Source organism: Lampetra planeri, chromosome 19, assembly GCF_965212315.1.
Source record: "Lampetra planeri chromosome 19, kcLamPlan1.2.h2, whole genome shotgun sequence".
NCBI classification, from domain to species: domain Eukaryota; kingdom Metazoa; phylum Chordata; class Hyperoartia; order Petromyzontiformes; family Petromyzontidae; genus Lampetra; species Lampetra planeri.
This window is the reverse complement of record NC_136125.1, coordinates 8,545,209-8,570,501: the sequence shown is the minus strand read 5'-3', so window position 1 is coordinate 8,570,501 and position 25,293 is coordinate 8,545,209. Positions and strand designations below refer to the sequence as shown.

General features: G+C 51.1%; 1 protein-coding gene across 4 annotated transcripts in view; it reads right to left on the bottom strand.

Moving 5' to 3' along the window:
* ARHGEF17 (Rho guanine nucleotide exchange factor 17) overlaps positions 1 to 21,613 on the bottom strand; it is a 130,600-nt gene extending 108,987 nt beyond the window's left edge. Inside the window, exons 1-3 of one of the 4 annotated variants that reach the window (XM_078602895.1) lie at positions 21,353 to 21,613; positions 19,384 to 19,647; positions 14,213 to 18,731 (exon numbers count right to left, since the gene is read on the bottom strand). In XM_078602895.1, the coding sequence (XP_078459021.1) occupies positions 14,213 to 18,445 (4,233 nt within the window). In that variant the 5' untranslated portion in view covers positions 18,446 to 18,731; positions 19,384 to 19,647; positions 21,353 to 21,613. Of the gene's footprint in view, positions 1 to 14,212; positions 18,732 to 19,383; positions 19,648 to 20,150; positions 20,570 to 21,352 lie in introns of those variants that run through there. The other 3 variants (XM_078602897.1, XM_078602894.1, XM_078602896.1) reach the window with 3 other exon arrangements.
* Between the last annotated feature and the right edge of the window lie 3,680 nt (positions 21,614 to 25,293).

Here is a 25,293-nt window from a genome sequence, read left to right as displayed (position 1 = left end):
GCACCATCTGGATGCCCCCTACCGTGCCAGCTTGCTGTGACGCTCCTCTGGCCCCTCCGCTGTTGTTGGGAGGGCGGCCGCCTCCACCTTCTCCCTGTAGCGTCCTTCGCGAGCCTCGGACCTCTGTCCATGAAGCGCCACGTCCACCTTATTACACCTGGCGTGGACGCTACCCAGAGGGGCGGGCGGGCGCAAAATCGCTTAAGCGGGTGGGGCTGCCGAGCATCGAAACAAAATGCTGACACGGATAGTAAACTCTCTTTTATGTTGTCCTCGATAAACTCCCCCAAAGCGAGAAACGCTTCCTTACGGTGCAAATATTTGAGGGGGGCCCCTGCTGCTGGGGCCACGTGACCAGATTCCCTCGCCAACCGCGGCACAAGTCGAGGAATGCTCATAAGGAGCGAGCGGCCGCGACACACGGCACCCTGACAATGTCCCGTGATTTATCACTGCGGCGGCAGCGGCGGCGGCCAGGATTAGCGCGCACCTACGCGGCCTTGCGGCAGCGCAGTCGTGGGGGGCCCTGAGCCGTGGGGGGGGGGGGGGGCCCGAGAGAGGCCGCCGCCGCGACGCGTCGCCCCCTTCCCCCTCGACCCGCGATGATGAAGTATGAATTTGTACATCCGAGGCAGAAATAGAACAAAGACTGACGACAGTCGGGTCTTGTAAATGTTTGGACACTGGGCGTGCGGCGCGGCTGATGTATGCACATATAAGTTCATGCATTCCTGAGCGCGAATATTTCTTCTATCTGATAAACCGCCGCTCTAATGCGTTCCCCAGACGGTTTTTCGCACGACCACGCAGCGCAGGACTCATTTCGCCTCCACATTTTTTCCCACCGGCCTGAGCACCCCTGACCGCCTCCTCCCTCTCCCACCGCCCTCCCACTGGCCTGCGGGTGCCACCACCACCACTACCACAACCACCACCACCCCGTTGCCCGGGCGCAAAGCCGTTCCCTCGCTCCTCCTCCTCCCAACAAACAAACAAAAAAACCCTCGCGTGAAACACAACCGCCCTAGGGGCTTCCCAGTGCGGCGCAAAGCTGTTCCAAGGGGGGTCACGTCGGAGTCTGTGCACTTGTTTTTGCCTTCACGCAAAAGGGGCATACCAACAAATGTGGCAATAGCACAACAACAACAACGACGACGACAAATACAATCTTTGAAAAGCCACCTCGTGGGAAAAATGTAAAAATAACCACCGGTCAGGATGTGTAAATCGTCGTCGTCAGCGGCAGCAAAATATTGTTGAACGAAGGCCTCTTGACGCTGGTCGAGTACAACTGTGATGAATTTGTCGATGCCAGGGAAGTTAGAACTACGTACGCGAAGAGGACACGTGGCTCAGTGGTGTAGAGTGAGCGGCTCGAAATGGGCAGGTTGCGAGTTCAACTCCTGGTCGGGGGGGTTGACTCAACCCATCATCCCTCTACGGTCGATAAAATTAGTTGCGGTTTAAGTAGAAGACTCCCCCCCCCCCCCCCCCATCATATGAATGTGGAATTTACACCGCTGGCTCTGGCCTGTTAATGTGGAATAAGCACTGTCTTAATACTCATTTGAGCAGGAAATCACTTTTGACTTTTTAAAACATACCTGCTTATGGGTAAGTGCAACATTTAAAGTGGAACAATGCATAAAAAAGAGGCACGGACAGATGCACTTGGATATACGGTAATCCCTCATTTTACGAGGGAGATGCATTCCTGAAAAGTGTTAAGCGAGGAATCACTGTACTGAATGGCATTTGCACTGTAAAAGCAGCCTGCAGTCGTCCCATGTTTGGACGATAACTGAGATAGTGTAGGCCACCGCGTACTGTATCCTTCCACGTACTGTTGTACCGCTCAGCCACGCAGCTCAAGAAAGTAGTTCGTCGTCGATCGCTCAGAAATCGCGTTATAACGGTGCGTGGGCCGCGTTATAACGGCGCGCGTTCTGCGTTATACGCGTTAAGCGAGGCTCGTACCGTACCTAAAGAACAGAGGAAGGAATGCGTCCGATGTGAAGATCGAGCCGCGAAATCAGCTCGAGCGAGAGGTGCTCGGTGGGTCATTACTTCGCTGGATCGTGGGACATGGCGCCGGCTTGGGGAGGGGCCTTCATCCAGCGGTGGATCGATCGTGGATGATGCTGATGAAATGACTCGTATCCGTGACGATGCGGGGGTTGCTTACTGGCGGATCGCATTACCCCGCACCTGTACGTGAAAATAGCTCGCGATGTTTGCAGAGGTAGCCGTGGATAAACACAAATAATAATAATGACTTTCGTGGCACTTTCAGGAGACTGTTCTTTATCCATAACAATCATCATCATCATCAGCAGCCTTATTCATTCCACTGCTGCGTGAACTCAATATGATGTTAAGATCATAAGTTTACCACAATATGCAAAGTGACGTCAACTGCAGCATCCTCCGGCTGTTGAAGCTTATTCCCCGGTCAACAGCAACTTCATTTTCTCAAGGTCAAATAAATCGCCCGCCCCCCACACAAAAGTCGTGCGTGTCATCGCCGCGCAATTTTCACAGCCGTGAGACCGCTCGGCCCCTTTGACCCCCCGCCAAGTGTAACACGGGGCTTTCAAAAGGAAGGCATTCTCTGTGCTGCAGCGCCGCGGTAATGTCGTGCAATGTATTATTATTACTTTCTGCCGGGGCAGTTTCGGGGGGGGGCGGGGGGATCTCGGCTGTTGTGACGGCTTATCCCACTCGCCCACCCATCATTGTGACCCACCGCGGCAAAGAGATAACGCGACACGGTTTAACGCAGCGGCCTGAAAGAGAACAGCTTTTTTGGCATTTTTCACTCGCGGCGGGGTTATACTCGTCGCCGTCTGCCTCCGCAACTGAAGCTCGAGTCAGCCCCTGCGATATTACCCGCGGGAATGATGCCGCTCGTGGTATCGTGGTTAGCGGCAGTGGACTTGCAATCTGGGGGGGGGGGGGGGGGGTCATCGGTTCGCGAAGCGGTCTCTCCCGCGCAGAAACGATGACGGTGCAAGAGTTTCTCCTCGAGCCCTCGTCTCCTCGTCTTTGTCCACCCGGCGAGTACCACCGGGCGAATCGATCGGCAGGCCCACGTGCGGCGGCGCATAGTGTGGGTACGACCGGCTCTTCCGAGACGTCTGGCTAGCGAGGAAGTGCAGGTCACATACCGCCAAGAAGGCCTGTCGAGAGCTATCTCTAGCTAGTGGAAGCCCTTCTGCCAACGAGACATGCGAGGGCTGCGCCCTTACTTTTTGTTATCCAAAATGCAATTCTAAAATAAAGGGTATTTCAAATTTGCTGCTCCTGCTATTTTAGAGTAGCACAAAAAACTCAACCTACAACCTAATCACCCGGAGGGCGACCAACCTCATTGTAAGTCACGAGCTAAGCGAGGTTGAGCCTGGTGGCTCAGGTGGGCGACAACAACAGGTTATAGGCCTCTGCCAGGCTATGCGATGGGCAGCAGAGGGCAGCGTAACAAGATCCATTATTGCGCTATACTTCTTTATCTTTGCGCTCACTCGCCTTCACCAACACGCGCCGATCAGCGTGACGAAGGACAGTCGAATAACACCCACGACCCGCACGGCGCGGGGGAGGCCCTCATCCTTATCAGTACGTGTACACGAATACTGTGCTAAGTAAAAAAAAACATTAAGTATGCTGTAAGAACAAGTTCTGAAATTTGAGCAGGGGGGTGGGGGGGGCGAGGTGGTGGATGGAAGGGGGGCGGGGGTCGCACTGTGGGATCTGATCTGCTTCATCGGCACGCTGGTTTTCTTAAACAACTCGCGTTTCTGTTGTTCTGTAAAATTATCATTTGCCCGCAAAAGAATGTTTTTTTCGGTTGGGTTTCTCTCCTCGCATTCTTTTCTTCGTCCCACTTCCCTAGAACAACAACAACAACAAAAAGCCGCAAAACGACCAAAAAATTGTCGGTGTCTCTCGAGCTGATATGGAGTTCAAAAATGGCACCAGCCAACGGGACGAGGAGGGCCCCGCAAAGTTTGTGGTGGCGTCGGCGACGGTGGCGGTGGTGGTCGCAGCAAACAAATAACCACTTGAACGCGGGCGGCGGGAGGGCGGGCGAGCGGGCGAGCGGGCTCGGGAGGTCCAGGCTGGCGAGGGGGACGAACCAGATTGTGGCACTGCCCGATGTTTATCGGTGCTCAAACAGGCCTGTTTGTGCCGGAGTTTGTGTAAACAGGATAGGACGATTAAAAGCGGACCCACGCACGCACACAGGCAGCGGCGCAAGCTCGCCTGCGGTACACGCACGGTATGTCCGCGTTCACCACCCCCATCTCTCTTTCGCTCCCCTCTCTCATCCACTTTCCACTCGGGTCTTGTTTATAGAAAGTGCTGCGGCTTTTGCAAACATCAGCGGAATAAGCAGTGAAACGAATTACGCACAACGTGGGATTTTTTTTCCGGGGAGGAGGTCAGCGTTTGTAACGTTTCATTCAGGACCTCGCGTGTATTTTCTTCGCGAGTGCAGAAAACAACACGACGCACGCTCCTGTAATCTTCAAACAATCTTGCTTTCAACAAATCTTGCAAATATTTTCGACAAATTGTTATTATTTTGCGAGTATTTCCACCACAAAATTCACGCTCTAAAATTACTTCGGGCAAATAAAACTTAAATGCTTCGGGCTGGGGTCAGGAGAATGTGTTTTACTGCCCGATACATTTCAAGTGGACTGCTGTGTGAAATTAAAGCAACAGCCACTTCGGTGAAGGTGCAGCCCTGATATTAATGGCAGAAGGGCCTCCACTGCAGGGGGGCTCTAAGAGTACCCCGTCGAGAGGATATGTCGGCCTCTTCCTCGCCTGCCACACATCTTGGACGAAATGATGGGAAATACCCACGGTGTGTACTCACACGGCACACGACATGATGGTGTACCCAATTATACTGCTGGGCGGACAGAGGCGAGGGGTGGCTGGGTGGAATTGTACGAAGATTGCCGTGCCAGGAGATTAAACCGGGCGACCTCTGAAATTGCAAGTCCAGCGTGCTCACCATTACACCACGGTAGCATGCTGCCGCTAGGGTGGCCTGTAATCTTGATTAGGCTGCCAGCACAAGGTTTTTAAAAACATTCTTTATAAAGTAGCCCTTCCGTAGAGGGGCGCGTGAGGTGGAGGGGGTGGTCATTGGTTGATAGGGCGAAGACGCTTTTTTTCAAGCCAAGAGCTCTATAGTTCATCAGATTGCTCCGGTATGAACAAATATTCTGACTGTAAAGAGCGGCGATTGCGCCGTGAGGTCACCGCCGAGATTTGGGAGGGCGCGCAATCGGTTTGCGTCACGGACGCGCAAGCACTTTGTTTTGTTTTGAGAGCACATTGAAATGCCAGGCAGAGCCACACACAACGCAGGGCTCGCCGTGTCTCAAACCTCACTGAGGGGGGTCATTCCACGATGTTCGGCCAACTCGTTTTTACGATTGTTTTGCGCGCAGGAGGAAACTGGGGGTGGCCAGGGAAAACCCACGTAAAACGAGGGGATAACACCCAAAGCGCTGCACAGATGGATTCAATCCACTTCGCTGCGCTGTCACATCCTGCAGTGCTCACAGCCCACTGCATTCGGGAGTTCCACACAAATCTGCGTAGCCCATCACAACCTCACCTCCCAAAAGTGCCAAATTACACCATCTGCTCGAGGCCACATAACCTAGGAGACACGGCCAGTCTCACCCAGACCTTGAAAGCTCAGCAGGTTTTGGTTTGGACAAGTTCTTGGATGGGTCACTACACAGTGTTCTTCATTGCAAGTCCTGCGGGCGACTGGTAGTCCCTGGTGGCCTTGAGTGAGGCCCATGACAAATACACAAATGTGAAGAAAACAACCCCTCCTGTCGTGCTGTCAAACCCCCAAGGACCCCCCCCCGCCCTTGTCAATTAGTGAACAGCACTGGGTTACTACCATACGTAGCAGGCGTTAAGAAGCTTCTGCGGGGCAATGTTGAGGGCAACCCTGGGCAGTGCTGCAAGGTTCCCCATTGTACTGTAATTCAATGTTCACAGGTCTAGCTCCCCTGCCTTCACCAACCCGCACTGACCAGCGTGGTGAAGTATGGTCAAATAAACCGCTGCGTCGGAAGGCCCTGATCGAGTAGTGGATTGGATAAAAAAAAGGCTGCAAGTATACTCATGTCACCGTGTATTACATGCGGTAAGGTCAATATTGAATACGGCTTTGTGTCAGTTGCCAACACAGTCGAGCTGTCCGGGCCCCAGCCACGGCAAGCGTAAAGGTCGACTCATGACAATAACGTTATTGTTTCACGCAGGCTCAGCACAAGCCGCTGAATTGCAAGAAGTCGTTCATGAAGATGTTTTTTTTATATAATGAATGATCAGTACATGTGGTGTTCGTGTCATTCTTACAGCGCAAGTTTATCCTGGAAGGGGCAGTGTTTCACAGACGGGTCTAGTCTGCCAGTAGGAGGTGAAGTTTTTGTGAGCGATTTTAGCCAGTTTCCTAGGAAAATTCGGCAATGTGGGCAATTTTCAAATTTGCCAATTTCGGACCATCAATCCAGGACCCAAGTTCTTATACTCTTTTACAAACAACACCGTGGCATCTTTCAGATCCACTTTTGAAGCAGACGGCCTGTATATTTTTTTTGGTTGAATGCGCAACCAGTGACGCGCAAACCTGTGCAATGAGTGGCATAAATGCACGACCGATGGCGCGGCATGTCTTCACTGAGTACAGGCCCGAAGGCCTTAAATAAAATGCCAGGTGGCCCAGGAAGCAAGCAGCAACTACTGAAGGCCTTACAGATATCAGTTGACAAGTTCAATGCGGCTACGCTGCTGTGAACGGATGCCATGTTTAAGAGGCCCCCGGGAACGGCGCGCCAGGTGCCACCACCGCCGGATCACGCAGGTGAACTCGCAGAAGAAAAAAAACACACCCGGCTAGCTAGCCGGCTACAGGCACCAAAATCGGTGAAACTGGACACGGGCCAGACGGGGCAAATGTCTTGTGATGGGTGGGGTGGCTGGGTGGCTGGGCGGGGGGCGGGATGTCAATTTGATGGCAGTTGTGGCACGGCACTTGGGTGTGGTGGCACACGTTTGCAATCCAGGCGACTTAACTATAAATAGGGTTGGTGGACCCTGAAACGATGGGTCTGTCATTTGCAGGTGATGCACACGTGAACAGGGTGGGCCCACGTTATAGTACAGGGAGTAGGTCGTTGTAGGCATGGGGTGGGGTAAAGTGACCCAAAAAGGATTTGGGGCAGATAAGCCAAGCAAGACCCTATAATGATGCCCTCTGTTTATCCATGTACGCTGCACTGAGTTATGAGACTCGTTTTGAAGAGCGGCATGGATTTCAATGTTTGGCCAATTCCACGAGTGAGTGTTTGGCTCGTGGAGGAACAAGTGTATCCCAGAAAAACCCACATTCACAAACACACGCACGAGTGGGTAATACTCAAAAGCTGCACACAGATAGGTACACGGTACTATTGCTGAACCTCCATCTTCTGGCCACCTTGCAGCCCATGCCTACAACACACCCAGCAAATGCTGGTGGTGGATCACCCATCCAAGTACTGACGAGGCTTTAACCCTCCATAGCGCCCACAATCACATGAGGCAGGGTGCGTGAATGCTTATTTTGTCATAGGCAATCAATCACTGTGCCCATCTAATTTTCTTTCGTTGAACTCCAATTTGGATGAATGCCGGTGATGACCCATCCAACAACTAACCGGGCTCAACGCCTGCTGTGAAGCCGGGCGGACCTCGGGGCGATTTGGCACGCAAACCACAGCACGCAGAGTGAAATCGCGCCCATGCCGAAAATGTGCCTTGGGAGACGTTGATGATTTCCATGAGTAGCGAGTAACTATAGCCACGTTTTGGGCAGGATGGGAGGCATCCGAGACACAGGCCGTCACCGTCCCCACCACACGTATGCATGTTGAACTTCTTTTGCACCGTACGTAGCCAACCGAGCTAGTCGGAGGTGTGGGCCCTTCCCTTCAACGCTACAGGCAGTTGAAACAGCGAGTGCATTACAGGTTATTCTTTGCTTACATAAGCAACATTCTGTTCCGTGTCTCCCCACACAAATACAGTATAATGTTCTAGTCCACAGCATTTAAGACTTTCTTGCCCGTACTCTCGGGTTCTTTCGGTAAAGTCACGTCGGTATTCTTGTCCGTTTGCGCATTCTTTCACATGCCATCCCAAGTGCGCAAAGAAGCACTGGGCCGTGTATACGCTTGGAATTCCATTGCGAGACAGAAAGTGGAAAACATGGATTAGAGAACGTACGCACGAGTGACCTGGGAGAGGCATCGCACATTGACCGTTAAAAGGAGGTGAGAGGGCGGATTGGCCAAGGAAAACGTTGCTTGACACTAAGAACGGTGGCGGCCGCCAGAGGTGACGTGCCCGAGTGTACGTCCACCGTGGAGATGGAGCCATTAAATCAGCTTGCCTATTGGACATCTGTGAACCTAGTGGACATCTGTGCAAACAAAAATTATAGCTCATCAAAATTCCTCCAGCACTGAGGAAGGTGGCGATGGCTTTGCGAGATCACAGAAGATAATGGTGACCGAATCACCCTAACTGTGCCCAATCCTCATCAGATCTCGGAACCTACGCAGCGTTGAGCCTGGTTAGGACAGTACTCGAATGGTAGACTGCCCAGGAATACCATGTGTTGTTGCCTTCGGACTGCAAGGGGGTCAAGAGATGCCAGTACAACAATGGATTCTTGATATTGTGTATGTGGGAGTTTTGAGTAGTCGCCCCCTTGTAAGCATGCGTTTACTCTGGCTACTCCGAGTTCCTCCCGCGCACAAAACAAATAGCCAAACATCCCAATGCAGGACCCTCCATCAAACGAGCCTTTAGACTCAGGTTTTTGGCGGGTAAATAAAGGAAAATATTCTTATTCGAACCATTCTCTTGAGCAGGAAAATCATGCAACATCCCTCCACCGCTGCATGTCCCCAAAATCCTGGTCCATCTGTTTCTAATTTCCCACCAGTGTACACAGAGAGAGTAACCTTAGACCAACCAAAATGTGTGTTGGTGTTCAGCTGCATCTCCCCATAACCGTAGGAGACCAGCGATACAACAAAAGCAGAGAAGGTGACACGTAACATCCCAGGTCACGCATACCAGAAAATCAAAGTCCTTACCCCGAAATAGTTTGCAGGAAAGCGTAATGCGCGTGCACCCGAAATACTGTACGCATTACATTGCAACGCTGTACAGACTCCACAATTAGTTTTCTTATACACTCCGCAGTCCGCTATGAGGAGTGTACAGGAATCTTGGTGAAGTCGCAAAAAAAAGGCAAAGGTTGCCGGTTGGATCCGATCTCCTGGCACGGCAGCTGAAGTAATGGGCCAGTTTACGAAATCCCCCTCTGCCTGTCCCCCCAGCAGTATAAATGGGTGGCACGCCAGTTCGTCGATCGAGCAGGTCACGTGCGACGAGGTTAGCCGTCTCTCTCTACACGTCTCTTCTCAGACATCTGGCCAGTGTGGAATATTCGGTGACAATTCCCCTCTTAGAGGGGCTCACGAGAGAGCTTCCTCGAGGTCGGGGGCGATTTTTGCTAACAGTGGCATGAGCACAGCAAATCGCAGGGCTGCACCTTTACCTTTGCTTTGCTCGTCACAGCTTTTATACAAACCGGGAGCACCACAATACTCCAGCGATGCGAGTGTGGGCTCTCACGTTTGAGAGACGGACGCGAAGTAGTCGCAGCTAAAAGAAATGTGAACGGATGAAAAGGCAAAAAATATAGCAGTGCCAATAAACTAGGCAGAGGTTTGCGAGGACGCATCAAACGTTAAAAGTTAAGTCGAGGTTTTGCCTTGGCTTCACTGATAGGGCAAGTTCTACAAGTCGCGCAACCTCTTCAGCCAAAAAAAATAATCAAAATCATCCTCATAATACATGCGGGGTATTGTTTTGAAGATAACTGTCCACAAGCTTGTCTATGATGTAAATCAATGGCTTGATGCACACATGGAAATGAATGCACTACCACCACCATCCTAGCGTGGATGGAAAAAGTCAATTTGTCGGAATACGTCCGACATCGAGGTATCTTGCGAGATGAATTATACGCCACGATACGCCTCGAGCAAAATACCACGTTGTGATTTTAGACTAAAGAAGATTACCCACATCTTCTCAGGTTTTTTCACTTGATGCAGCTAATTCGGCTGTGACGGTCCCACCTGATGACGGAGACTTGTGTTGCCTCCGAAACGTCGTGAATTTTATTTTATTTTGTTTTGTTTTATTTTACTTTCATTAATTTTAATGTTTTTACCTACGTGACTTTACCGAAAAAACCTGAGAATATGAATCATTGCAGTCACGAAAGCTTCAAATCTAGAATTACCCACATCGTTAAGAGCGTCTCGAACGTACGTCCAAAATCGCAGAACCGCCCTCCACTGCGATCATAGTGCACAGACCTTTATCAATCCACTGCTGGATGAAGGCCTCGCACCCCACGCTGTGAGGTTGTTTCAGAATACTTTGCAACGTCCGCCAGTTGCGGGTCGGCATGATGATTTACGAACCAAAAGGGTCACGGGGAATCAATTTTCAGTGGACTTCAATTTGATTCACAATTTTAGATGTGCCATCATATGTCCAAGCATCAGGAAGCAAGGATAAACATGAACCACAACTAACCAGCAGCACTCAACTGGCCTGAGTGCTGATGAGCATCAAAAAGTCGAAACTCACATCCAAAGATTGCCAGTTTAAACAAATGCTTCTGTAAAACATTGTCCACAATGCCTTAGGCTGACAAAGTGAAAGGAAAAGTGAACAGTTAGATTGCAGAATTAATTTAGTTACCACAAATTAAAGCCACAAAATAGCTTTCATGTTCCTAATGATCTTAACAATTAAGGCGAGATATTGTTTACATTTGTCTGGATTGAAGAGAAAGGTTAATGAAGTATGTATTCAGACCTAATAGAATATATATTTTTAAATGCAGCCAGTCTTTTAAGTGTCTGGATAGTCTCCTGCTTATTTTTTTTTAATGAGCTGCAACATAACTCCTGTTTCTCTTGCCAGCTGCATGGATGTTATCCAAGATCCAGAATAAAATGAATAATTTGTTTACATCGGGTCTCAGTGTTCTCCGTCTCCTCCACACATTGTGAGAAAGCCCCACGACAATATTTACACCGCCAGAAAGATAACTTTGAAAACCCATTCAAAAACACCGACTCTATAAAAACTTATGAAATGCCTGACACTGATTAATGGGACTGCGTAGGCTTTTTTTTGTGTTCGCGGTTGTGCTGCTGCACAGCTTTCCGACGTGTATTTCGGGTTGTGTAGGGGACCTGTTTGCTCGGCACGATGTGTTTCGACGTTTCGTGCCGAGCAAACAGTTGCAACACAACTCGAAAATCACGTCAAGAAAAAACGTTCATTGGGATTTGTCACGAATCTCAATGCAAGGGCCCTCCCGAAAACGAGTCTCGAGACCAAGCGAGGCTCTCCCGGGTGAACTTGTGAAATAACTTTCAACAGGATTGGACAATGACTATCATGAGAATTGCGGAGGAGGACTGGTGTGATAGGGAATGGGAAGGGTATCGGGAGGTCAGGGGAAGGATTAAAAAAGGATCAGTCACAATTATTACCGTTGATAATAATGATAATACTGTAATAATAGGATTGGAGGCATCATCAGCCAAACACTTGGCCGGATTTGTGGTTGGGCTGCAGGAAACCTTGCTAGACAAGTATGCCCAAGGAGATATTTAGGAAAAGCTGTTTGACCAGACAGAGGGATGTTAACTCTTCCACGCCCAGATTAACTTTCCAAACAAACCCACAGAGAGTGTCCCATTACTCCCAATCCTCTCTCCAGCCATGAGTGCAGGACTGACCGAATCACAGCAGGATGAAGATCATATCAGTTTTTAATTATCATCATTCTTCGACATGTAATGATTTACTCCCCCTCCAAATCATTAAAGCGATGCAGTAAATCATTCTCCCATGTGTTTTCGTGTTGTAGGGAACGTGTGGTATTCCTGAAGAAGGCCCCTCCATGTGGATTGAAACATCGGACAGCATGCTGACCACCACGCGCGGTACAACCCGAAAGCACTTCAGAAAGCTAGACGGCACATCGGTGAAAAAAAACGACGCAGATTTGAAGAAGGGCTGTGATTTTGTCAAACAATTAAATTGTTTCCATTGTGTAGAATGTCTAACGCTGGCTCTGTAGTGGGACCCAAGCACATAAAACAATTTCAGAATCGATTACAGTCGAATCTTACGCAGAAGACGCATGCAGTGCGAGCATAAGGATCGATTTTAATCGATGCATTGTTACATGCCACCTTGCTATGGACGGCGTACAGATAGAGAAACATGGTCTTTTACGACAAAAACGGAACAAAAACTGAAACGTGCGCGCAAACACGTGCCTCAAAATTGCACTGAGAGACACGAAAGCGGAGCACGTCGATGAGAGAACGCACACAAATGACCGACGTCAGTAGCACGGCCGGCTACGTACGGTGCGAAAGAAGTTCATCACACAATACATTCAAACTGCAAATGAAAATTGAGCTTGGACGTCAGGACACGTTTAGAAAAGGGGCGATGGCCGATGGGTTAGAACAGTGACGGAGTGGGGAGTCAAGGAATGGCGAATGCATCCGAGGAGGCGGACACCGTGGAAATGCAGCGATGAAAAAAATCGGCTCGTTTGAAGGTGCTAAACAAATTGTTGCATCACAGGACCGCGACAGATGGCGACGGATTGATGCATCCTCCATCCAGCAGTGGATTGATCATGGCCGAAGATGATAGTGACAATGCTGATTGTTACGAGGCTAATTTGCTCCTCAGCGTTGCAGTCACTGGAGCGTATTTCTCTTTGCTTTACTAACATTTTATATGTACTATGAAAAAGGAAATCAGATCTCGCTTAAAGCCCAAGAAATGTGCAGCTCGTTAATGGGTTAGTTTTTAAACATCGGGGTCTCGCGCCGTGCAGGAATGTCTGGAATCGCCGTTCCAACGCAGAGAGGGCTCAGGCTGACCCAGCAAGCCGTTCACAACACGGTGTCACATGTAGCTCTAAGCTCTGCCGCTGTCTGGCCACGTGAAAAAAAAAATGCAATCAATCAAGGGGCGATGATGACAAATTTGTCCGACAGGCACCTTCATAAAAAAACAATTCATTACAGCACGTGTCTGTGTCTAATGTCTTTGTTTTGTCTGTTGGGCAGTGGTGGCATTATACATCCGGGTCGCAGCTAAGATCAGTGGGCGAGTGATATCAGAACCGGTCCTAGCCCTCCCCTAAGTCGACTCAGCCTTAAACAAGTGCCCGGTACAGTGTGCAAGCATCAGCACTGCAGAGACAATGGGGGATGGGTGTCGTTCTTGCCACTCCACCCCCTCGTGTGCTTTTCTGACCTTAATAGATGCTCGCTAACACCACTTGCCCCAACATGTTTTGTGTGTTATACACAAGACCTTTATTTAAACTTTTTTTTATTTTACCTGCTATACAGCTCTTTTTCAGAAGCGACCTGGCCACAAATGATAGATTAACGAAGTGGCGTATCATGTGGATATTTCTAGCAGCCAAATACTCTAAACGCATGCTTCTAAATGTGGAGGGAAAAAACGGAGGACCCACGACCATCTGTATAACAGGCGAGGTAGTTAACATTTCGCCACAGTGGCACCCCATCATCTTTAAGTGCCCGACCTGTGGTTGTGACGCACCATCATGACCAATGCTTTTCCTGTTGGAGTGTGCATGAATTGGAAGGAGCGTCTGGAGTGAGCATCGTGGCTGGTGGGGGTGTGGCAAAGAGAGGGTTCGGTAAGACAGTCGGGAGAGTAGGGGTGGCATACCTACGACCCTGGGAAAAATCGATGAATTGTCACACTTTATGGTCGCGATTCGATGAAATAATCACTACGGCGGATTTAACAGCAGCAAGAGTTCATGTGAACTCATTATACATAGTGTATAAAAAAGTCAACAGCCATGTCGCGAACTTACGATTCGATATGAATCGAAGACCCGGCGTCTTGTTACACCATCAGCAGACGCTTGCAAAGTCACCGCATAATAATCATAATCACCCACGCAATTGAATTCGTCACACCCAATACAACGCTGTGTACCATTAAACCGAGCACTCACCACTTTGGCCTTGACGATTGGCTCCACAGGAGGCGTCTCCTGGGCCCGACTCTTGCTCAGGGTCTGCGCCGTGGAGACGGTTGCCGTGGGAACCACCTCCGACGTGGCCAACTTGACCGAGGGCACCCGGGAGACACCAGCAGGGGATCCGGCTGCCGGTACTACAGCCACCACAGATGTGGCTGCCACAACCGCTGTCGGTGCCATCGCGTTGACGCCACCGCCGAGGTTCTGCAGCTTACGCTGCACCAGGCCGCCATCCGGCGGGTATCCGGCGGTCGGAGTGCAGGCCGCATCTTTCGCATAATCGTCCGCCGGAGGCCTGCGAATGAAGGCCGAGCCTTCAGAACGGGAGCGCTGCAGTTCGGTGGCCGCGCATCTTAAATCCTCCACGGATAGATCCACGTCTTCCGCCGTGGCAATGAGGTCTTGTTGGGACTGGTCGTCTGACGCCATCACCCCGTCCTCCTTCCGCCCGCCCTCGTTCTGCAGCACTCGGATGCTTCGCTTCTTGGAGTTCCGCCGCACGATTCGTGGCGACAGCAGCTTGGGATCAAATCCTAAGCCCTGCATCGGGGCGTGGAGAGAACCCACCCCATAGTCTTCGTCACTGGAAGGCAACGGCAGGGTCTTCTCGGACTGCGAGCGCGGCTTGCCGAAGTCGTCCGGGTCACCAGGATCGTCCGCTCTCTTCTCGGCGAGCGTGGGCTCGCTGCGCGCCGACGGAATCCCAGCGATGGCCTCGGTCTCGCTGATCGTCTCCGCCAACAGACGCGACCCCGTGGCTGCCACCATCCCCCCGTCTCCGCGGCGGCTCGGGTCGCTCAGGGACTTCTTCTTGACCACCTTCCCGTTGCCCCTCTCGTCGACCACCTTGTCCATGGCGCCGGGCTCGTTCACGATGTTGTGGATCATCGTGCTGTAGTCCTTCACCTCCTCGCTGCACACGGAGAGGTCGCTGGCCGCGCTCGCGCCGCACTCCGCCAGCATCGTGGCCGACGATCCCGGGATTATCCCAGCTCGCGACGGCCCCAGCGAGCCGAGGAAGTTGCTGTCCACCGGAAAGATCTCCGTTTCCTCGGCGGCCGGACATTTTCTGTGGGGCATCGGGTCGCTGAGCGAGCGGTAGCTCTCGCCGTTCGATTCCCCGTTGCTCCCGTTGCTCGAGTCGGAGCCGTTGTTGCCGAGGGTGGAAAACTTGCGACGCCGCCGAGACGTGCTGGGTGTGAGCGGCGGCTCTGCCGACGCCGGACCTCCACCCTTGATGTCGCCCTCCATGGAGATGCTGTCCACGCCGCTCCTCACCGTCGTCACAACGGTCGGCGCCACCTCCTTTCGGAGCCAATTCTCCGTCTTCTCTTGGCCATCGACCTCGCCGACCCCACTTAGCTGCCTCGACTTGGCCAGGCCACGGTTGTAGGGGCCTGCGACCGCCCCCGTCTCCGGCTCCGTCACGATCCCCTCGTCGGTCATGCTCGACTCCTCTTCCTCCAGGTCCTCCAGCTGGGGCCGCACACGGCGCAAGCCCTCCAGCGACCCCATACTCCTGAAGCCGTCCTCGCTTTCCGCGCTCATTCTCAACGCTTCCATCATTCCATCTTCGTCGTCCTCGCCGTTGGCATCCTCGTCATTGTTGTCGTAAACCCAACTTGCGACTTCGCTCCCAACTCCCGGGTAGTTCCGTGGCGCGTCGCCGACAATCGGCGGCTCCTGGTGCGACGCACACGTTGCCACTTTTGAGGCAGCCTCTCGCTTCGTCCGAGGTCGGTTCTCCAATGCTTCCATGACTCTGGCCGACAAGCTGCGCCCGCTGTTTTCCCCGACCTCCTTGCCCTCCGAGTCGTCGAGGGAGTCTGGCACCGTGAAGTTGTCAGAAATGTTGGCGTTGGATAGGGACCTCTCGCTGTTGATGCTGCTGTTGGACGCACCCATCTTCGTTTGGCGAAGTGTTTCGGTGAGCTCCTTGAGGGTCAACCTCCCTCCAAAGCTCGCTGCGTTGGAATTCTCAACGCAAAGCATCTCCCCGTCCATTGCCTCAGTCTCACTTTGTTCGGCGGGCAAGCTGCCATATGACCCACTCCTCTCGCCGGAGTTCCTAACCTTCAGGTTAGAAAAATCTGACTTTAGATAACTAAGCAAGGCCATGGTTTCTGATGTGAAATCAGGATTTGAGAGAGATTTCCTGTACAGCGACTTCTGTCCAGTCGACATCCCAGGCTCCTCAGGCCCTTGTTTATCTCCCATAATTCCAAATGGCAGCTTCGGCCTGAGTCTCACATTGCTCTTTGTCAACTTTCCCATTCCTTCGACTTCAGAGTTCTTCATCATTCGTCCCACGCTCCCAAAAACCCAGTAGGTCCTCTTGGTGTCCTCCTCGGTCAGCGTCTCCGTGCTCGAGTAGCGGCTGCTGCTCTTGGAGCTGTTGGCCGCGTTCAAGAATGACTGCAGGTTCACCTTTGTCACTTTGGAGACGACTGGAGACACACCGGGGCTGTCGGGCTCAAAGGACGAATCTCTCCGGGCACCGCCCCACTCCTCCCTGTGTCCGTGCAGCCCTCTCGGCTCCTTACTCTTAGGCAACGTCGCGAATCCCGATACACAAGCCAGGTTGATGGGGTGGATTTTTTGATTATTATTATTGAAGGTGCTTTTCGGACTTCCGTTTCCTGGGCTTTGTCCGTGGAACCCGCCCGGCATAGCCGTCCTCCTTCTGCGCAGCGTCGCACTGGCAGATAGGTCGCTATCAGAGTCCGAATCGTTCTTCCCCCCTTCCCCAAAATAACTCTTCTTTTTACGAATAGGCCTACGTTTTTGGCTGTTTCTGCAGAGCATTGGTATTCGGGCATTATCCCGGTCTCTGTCAGTGGATTTCTCTTTCGAGTCCGAGCCATCCCTTTTCGCTGTGGCCCACTCTCTCCGACCTCTATCCAAGTCTTCCTCGGCTCCAGAACTTTCCGTGATGGAGGACACAGAGCGCAAGGTGGAGGAGCTGCACCAGGATTTCAAGCTCTCTGCCCCATCCTGCGAAGCCCTTCCGTTTGGGCTGTAGCTCGTTTGCGGACTTGCTTGCACACCTGCCACCGCCGCGCCCCGGTGAACCTTCTTGCCGCTGCTCCCAAGCTGAAGGGAGCAAATCCGTTCGAGACGACTCCTGGTGACCTTTGGCTCAGGGATGGGACTCAGGGAAACACTTCGACCCAGATTTCTCAAGCTTCTTCCACTGTCGGAGTCCTCGGGTTGCACTGGAGTAAGAGTCGAGTTTTTACCAGAACCTTGCGGGCGCGCGTAATTTGTCTGCCTCTCCAAAAACGAGGGCAGCCACCTGGTGCCATCCGGCTTGGCGTTTGTGGTCGCCAACGCTTGATCAATTTTGCCATCGGACGATCCAAATGCATTCAGGTCATACATGTCAGACGTGGAGCGGTGGGGTTTCCTCCGGTTTCCTTCACCGAGGAATCTGGCCTTAATCTCAGCCACACTAGGCCAGCTCATTTCCTGGCTACCCGTGACACTCTCACCTGTGGTCCCCTGGACATGACCCAGAGGTTGGTGGCTCTGTGCATCCAAAGCCGAAACATCCCCCGGGACATCTCTCTCCTCCTCCAGGTGCACCTCGGGTGAGAGCGGCGGAGGTGCTGGCGAGGATGTTGAGAAGCTCTGGACATGGTCTGAACTGAGCTCCGAACTCATCACTGCTGACACCGGAGAAGCCGGAGGCAGCGATGACGTTGACGAAGACAACTTTGGCTCCGCAGCCTCCACTAATTTCCTCTCTCTCGCAGCAACACGTTTCGTCCCAGAGTTGACCACCGGTATGTGCGAGGCAGGAGGCGAGACGGTTCCCCGCCTGGACGTCCTGTCCAGAGGTTTTGAAGACCCGGCCTTCCCAAGCGCACCTCCTCCTCCAACTGCAGACGTGTCCTCCTGCGGAGAGCCCTGAAAGTGCCGCGACAGCTGCAGGATGGCTGGGGCCACATTGTGCATCTTCCTCACCGGCGGCGAAGCGGCAATGTCCCCGACCGCCTTTGTCTTCTCTCGGCGTGAGGGGGCCACGACCCTGGTCCTGGTGGCCTCTTCTGCCTCGGGGGCACGCATCCCTCCGCGGGGAGGTTGCTGTTGCTGCTGCCCGCCAGCACGGCCCCCTATGTACTTGTTGTAGACGGAGCGGTACTGAACAGTGCTGCTGCTGCTGCTGGCCTTGTCTCCGGCCCGCCTGCTGCTCTTGTCTGCCATGGCTGGCGGAGCGGGGTTTGGTGCCTTCGGACTTTTGGACAGCGAGAGCAGCAGAGGAGAGGCGAAGGTACCCCCCCACCCCTCACTCTGCCCACCCACCCCACCGGGCAGCAGCAGCGGCAGTGCTTGTGCAGTGGTTGAAAGGACGGAGATCCCCCAACTATTAAAGGTCAAGATTCACCAGCGCGTGTGTGACGAGCAAGCCTGACGGTTGGCAAAAGTTCATTTTCGCCTTGAGGACGACGAGAAATCCCTCCCGACGTCTTCTCTCGCGAGCGGCGGCGCACTGCAGCGAGAGTTTTGAAAACAACAACTTTAAAAGAAAAACTAAACTCACAATAAAAACCAAACAACAACACGCACACGACGGGCAACCGAGACCTATCAACGACGTTCCTGAACAACAGCCGTGATCACAAGGCCGTAATTATATAATATATATTTCGGGGGGGGACACATCCCCCAATATGCTCAAAATGTCCCCCCCAATATATTGTTATAAAATAGATTTCTGTTTATATGATTGTGGCTATGATTGTACTTTATTAATCCCTAATCTCTGCCATTACATACAATTAAACAAGGAAAAAAGGAAAAAGAAAAAACAGAGCAATGCAATACAATATACACTGTTAGACATTATTGGAAGAAGAAAAAAAGTCCATCCTATGTGTTAGTGCATTTTTTTTATTTTAGGCAGGAAATGTCAGGAAATTCGTTTTCAAATTTAGATTTTTTTTCTGGGGGGCCCAGACCCCCTGGAAGATTTGCCCCCCCCCACCAATGTTGACTCCATGGCTACGGCTTTGCGTGATCATAACCGCACCGGTTCGCAACTCTCGCACTTTAAAACCAAGCCGACAGACACCTTGAGCGACAAAGGACCGATGAATTGTTACAGTCATCAACAACAATGTGAACCCATCGGTGATGCTCACCGGGATGATCTGGCTCCTGCTGCTGCTGCTGCGGGCTAGGTGGCGTCTCTTGCGGCAGGAGCTGCACGGCGCTCTTCGACTTTTTGGAACGGACGCATCACCGAGTCGCGGATGAGACGCGAAGCCCTCTCGCCCCCCCAAAGGGGCTTTCTAACTCAATGATTCCACAAGACGACACTCGATGATTCCACGAGAAGACGATGATGGAGATTCTTCCGCTACCTCCCCGTGAGCGAAAATAAAAAAAATTGTTGTCGTATATATCTATAATTGGGGGGGGGGAGGAGGGAAAGACCAACAATCCAGAGCTAAGATAACGAAAAGTAGCAGCAGCAACAACAACAACATGCACCACCAGACTCTCAAAAGTCTAAACTCAAGCTTTGTGTGCTGGGTGGAAGTTGTAGTTTCGTGCCGGGCAGCACGCGTGTTATGTGTGTGTGTGTGTTAGTGCGTTGTGTGTGTTAGTGTGTTACGTGTGTGTGTGTTATGTGTGTGTTAGTGTGTTATGTGTGTATGTTAGTGTGTTGTGTGTGTGTTAGTGTTATGTGTGTTAGTGCGTTATGTGTGTGTTAGGTGTGTTACATGTGTTGTGTGGGTGTTACGCGTGTGTTATGAGTGTTACGTGTGTATTACGTGTGTGTATTGTGTTAGTGTGTTACACATGTGTGTTGTGTGTGTGTTACGTGTGTGTTGTGTTAGTGTGTGTTGTGTGTGTGTTATGTGTGTTGTGTGTGTTACGTGTGCACGTTGTGTTTGTAGCCTACCCACAGAAGGATCGCTTTGCCTTTGTACGCGTGTCGTGTGTGTACGAGTGGTTTGTTGATGATGATGGTGTTCAACTAACACACACCACACACTTGCCCCTTACAGCCGAAGTTAATGATGAATGGTTCGGTTAGACCCCTTTTGTCTGTGCGTGTGCAACTCTGTGTATGTGTGTGTGTAACTATCTGTGTGTGTGTAACTGTGTGTGTGTGCAACTCTGTGTATGTGTGTGTGTAACTATCTGTGTGTGTGTAACTGTGTGCGTGTGCAACTCTGTGTATGTGTGTGTGTAACTATCTGTGTGTGTGTAACTGTGTGTGTGTGACTCGTGTGTGTGTAACTCTCCAATATGTGTGTGTAACTCTGTGTGTGTGTGTGTAACTCTGTGTGTGTGTGTGTAACTGTGTGTGTGTGTGTAACTCACTCTCTGTGTGTGTAACTCTGTGTGTGTGTAACTGTGTGTGTGTGTAACTCACTCTCTGTGTGTGTAACTCTGTGTGTGTGTAACTGTGTGTGTGTGTAACTCACTCTCTGTGTGTGTAACTCTGTGTGTGTGTAACTGTGTGTGTGTGTAACTCACTCTCTGTGTGTGTAACTGTGTGTGTGTGTGTAACTCACGTGTGTGTGACTCGTGTGTGTGTGTAACTCACTCTCTGTGTGTGTAACTCTGTGTGTGTGTGTGTAACTGTGTGTGTGTGTAACTGTGTGTGTGTGTAACTCACGTGTGTGTGACTCGTGTGTGTGTGTAACTCACTCTCTGTGTGTGTAACTCTGTGTGTGTGTAACTGTGTGTGTGTGTAACTCACTCTCTGTGTGTGTAACTCTGTGTGTGTGTAACTGTGTGTGTGTGTAACTCACTCTCTGTGTGTGTAACTGTGTGTGTGTGTGTAACTCACGTGTGTGTGACTCGTGTGTGTGTGTAACTCACTCTCTGTGTGTGTAACTCTGTGTGTGTGTAACTGTGTGTGTGTGTAACTCACTCTCTGTGTGTGTAACTCTGTGTGTGTGTAACTGTGTGTGTGTGTAACTCACTCTCTGTGTGTGTAACTCTGTGTGTGTGACTCGTGTGTGTGTAACTCACTCTCTGTGTGTGTAACTCTGTGTGTGTGTAACTGTGTGTGTGTGTAACTGTGTGTGTGTGTAACTCACTCTCTGTGTGTGTAACTCTGTGTGTGTGTAACTGTGTGTGTGTGTAACTCACGTGTGTGTAACTCTCTATGTGTGTAACCCACGTGCGTGTGTAACTCTCCGTCTGCGTAACTCTCCGTCTGCGTAATCTCTCTCTCTCTCTCTCCGTCTGCGTATGTGTGCAAACTTTCTGCCGTCTGCACAACTCTGCCGCCTGTGTGCAAACTCTCTCCGCGTGCGTCGTGTCTCGAGTGTGAGACTTTGCAACAGTGTGGTGGTGGTGGTGCTGGTGGTGGTGGTGCTGTGTGTGTAGATGTGGATGTGTGCTAGGAGCTTGCCTCTCTCTCGCCCCCAGAGACTCCGTGTTGCCGCGTGTCCGCCCACTCCGGGGTGGGTGGGTGGGGGGCGACGTTGATTGTGTGATTGATGCCAGGAAGTTCACTTTAAAGTCACTACAACCACCACCATCAAACCCCTCCTACAACCTCCTCGGAGCCACGAAACGAGACTGTGCAAGTGATCCACTCTCCCGAGTCAGATGTGTCTTTGCTGCGCATTTGGAAGAGGGGGCGGCGGGGGTGGAGTTTGTCGTCTCTTCGCGATTCTTTAACAAGAAGTTATTTGTCAGCAGAAAAAAAAGTTCGAGCATTAGTATCGATCCATCGATTTTGTTGGGTGCATCGCCCGACTTGGGAATCGACTCGGTGCGATTGAGTTTGGCGTGACCACCTCCCGGCCGCTAGAGGCCGCTACAACCGGTTCGCCGATATTTGATTCGAGTGGAAGTTGCACGCGGTTCTTCAAGTTACGTAACGATCGATGGGAAGTCCTCTTTCTCCAAAGGCCAACTTTCGCAAGCGTATGAAACATTATGAAACAGATATATATATGAGAATAAGTGTTGTACCCTTTCTGGCAATAGAACAGGGAAGTTGTGTAAAGATGTTCAACCAACAAATGGAAACCTTTTGCAAGGAATCAAGTTCGCATTAACCGCAAGTACTTGTTGTGAACATGCGAGTTTACATGGCTCTGATAATGCTGGTAGGAACCCACTCGTTCCACCAGGCCACAGGGGATTATTGTGTCCGTCCGTCGTGCAGGGAGGGGCTGGGTGGGGAGAGGAGGGTGGGGAGGGGCTGGGTGGGGAGGGTCGGGTTGGGTGGGGAGGGGCTGAGTGGGGAGGGGCTGGGTGGGGAGGGTGGGGAGGGGCTGAGTGGGGAGGGGCTGGTTGGGGAGGGTGGGGAGGGGGTGAGTGGGGAGGGGCTGGGTGGGGAGGGACTGGGTGGGGAGGAGCTGGGTGGGGAGGGTGGGGAGGGGCTGAGTGGGGAGGGGCTGAGTGGGGAGGGGCTGGGTGGGGATGGTAGGACTGGGTGGGGAGGGGCTGGATGGGGAGGTTGGGGCTGGGTGGGGAGGGGCTGGTCACCCCGTGGTGCCCTTATAAAACTCAACGTTTAACCTACTCACGCCGGCTTGTGCCCGCCCTCACAATCGGCCATATTTGCGGAATACACCACGCCGCCGTTGACCCTGGCCATTGACCGAGCAACCCGATGTTCCTACCAGCTCCCTCCGCAGGAATGTGTTTACGTGGCATTGTCTTTGAAACTGATTGGCCTATACCAGAGGCAGCCTTCTTTAAGGTGAAGTCTCACCACCAGTGCCATTCCAGAAGACGCCAAAAGGCGAACAGCACAATGACAATGCACAACCAGAGCATTTATATCTCGGGGTGTGCACCTTTAAAATCGGACCTATTTACCAGTATCAAAGTATGAAACAATACTTTTTAGAAGCGACCGGCCTCACTACTTAGGAAAGCCCTTGCCCAGCGATGGACCGTCGATTAACAATCCGAGAAAAAATATTTTAAAAAACATCAACATTTCCAATTCATGGAACCTCCCTTGCCAGTATCAAAATTTCAGAATATATTTGACCCTTTCTGGCAGTAAGTTTCAAATTCAATGCATATACCACCAGAGCATGTTTTTTTTGTTTGCATGTCCACCACAAGCATATGTGGTTAATGCAGACATGATGCCTTGCAAAAGGTTTTTGTTTGGTGGTTTAACATCTTAACACGTCTTATTGCCAGAAAGGGTAAAACCTATTCTTATAACATTTCCAAAGTTGAGCTCCAAAAGATAAAGTTCTGCATTGCGTTAAAGGTTTCGCGATAAACACTTCCAAACAATTATAGGAGGACCTCTCCATCATCACTTTCCATGGAGCGTGATTCTGTGACTCTTCAGGAAGATGTTAAATGAAAAATGTATGAAGCTTACTACTGTGATGTGTTAAAATCTCTGGCACCTTTCCCTCGTGCATGTAACACATTGTCCACAAGTGTACACACATGCACAGACAAAGATCCCCCGTGTAGCCTTAACAGGCTGTTGGGGAAAGTGCTGTCTGCGAGCACCTATGAAGGGCGGATTGACGCACACGAAATTGGTGAGGATATAAGCACGCCCGGCCGCCTTTGTCTCCCCAGTGGCGATGTTTAAGCATTAAAACCAGTCGACCTAGCTGAGTCGACCACATGCACACACACGAGTGAGTTTAAAATATATTCCAGAATCGGTTTAAACTCGCCACTTTAATTGCCATGATTTAGTGCGCCCGTTGAAACGTCGCACGCAAATAAGGCTACTCGTATTTTAAACTTCGTGACTTTTCGTTTTTGACAACACTTTCTACAATCGTTTCACTTGCTGACACGAAACAAAATATGTTTACGTGAACATGTCTGGAATTACACATCGCTCTGGTGTGCACTATTATTGTTGTAATAACAATGACTTACAGCCCTTTGTGAATCCGTGACTGAGTGAAGGACTCCCCCCACTCCTCATGTCAGTCACGGTAGATGGTGACCATACCCTCGTCATCCAGCTGGTCAGTCGGGATGTGTCAAGGGCTGAGCCCAAGGCTGGTTCAGATATCGCTCCCTCACTGTGTTGTTAGCCGTGGCCTGGAATCAAACTCAGGTTGGTGGATTTTCTAAACCACTGTGCCACCGCTCCCTCAACTCGGCGACCTACACCACTTGGAAATCCCTGGTGGTCTTTCATCCCATGTACGAACCTGGCTGAACCCTCCGTAGCGTCCCAGCTCGAACAAGATCTGGCAATATCGGAGGGTCTGGTCACAATCAATTACAATGTTTGATTGGCTGAATTGATTAGATCTTATGCTTGCGTGTGACCATATGTTCAGGCGCTAAATTGCAATGTGGAGGTCTGCCAGCCACAACGAGAGGGCTTCAGGCAGTGGTGGATTATCCCAGTAGCAAGATTAGCTACATATGCTACGGGCCCCGCGCTAAATTCTTTCAAGCTATCAATTCCGGTTCAGTGATTCTGCACTTGCTCTATTACTATAGTACTATACCGCCTTCAACTTTTATGAACGACTGAGTGTTTAAGGTTAGCGATTTGTCGTATTATCTGGCTGTATAGAAAATGAAAAAATACAACTACTTTACTACTAAAAATTGTGTTTTAATATTAATGTGTTTTTTTTTATTCAGGGCCCCTTTATGCTACAGGCCATGCACTAGCTTAATCCGGCACTGGCTTCAGGAGACACTTCGTGTAGTTTTGCCGCTCCTCCTCCTTTGAAGGATCGCGGATTCGTGGTTTACTCTTTGGCCCATAGTTTGGGTTGCATGTCCACAGTCGTTCAACTGTGGCGTGTCTTTAACTTTCCTTTCGTGAAGGAGATGTGCGCATTGTCCTGTTGGTGTTCTCACGCGGTTGATGGTTACACCGCTGTCTTCGAGGAGGAATATCAGAGCCAGGTTGTGTGATGTCTGTGTCTCCAACGAGGCGTTTATTCTGGACGTCTGCTATTGCCGCTAAATTCATTTGACAGGCCGATCATAATATCGCGCATAGCACAGCCACGCAAACATTGAACGTACCTGCACTTCCACGCTGATGTCTCCACCTAGTGGTGGAGAACTCACCCTGTGTCCCTCGCCCGCTGATTCTCTATTTAAATCAGCAG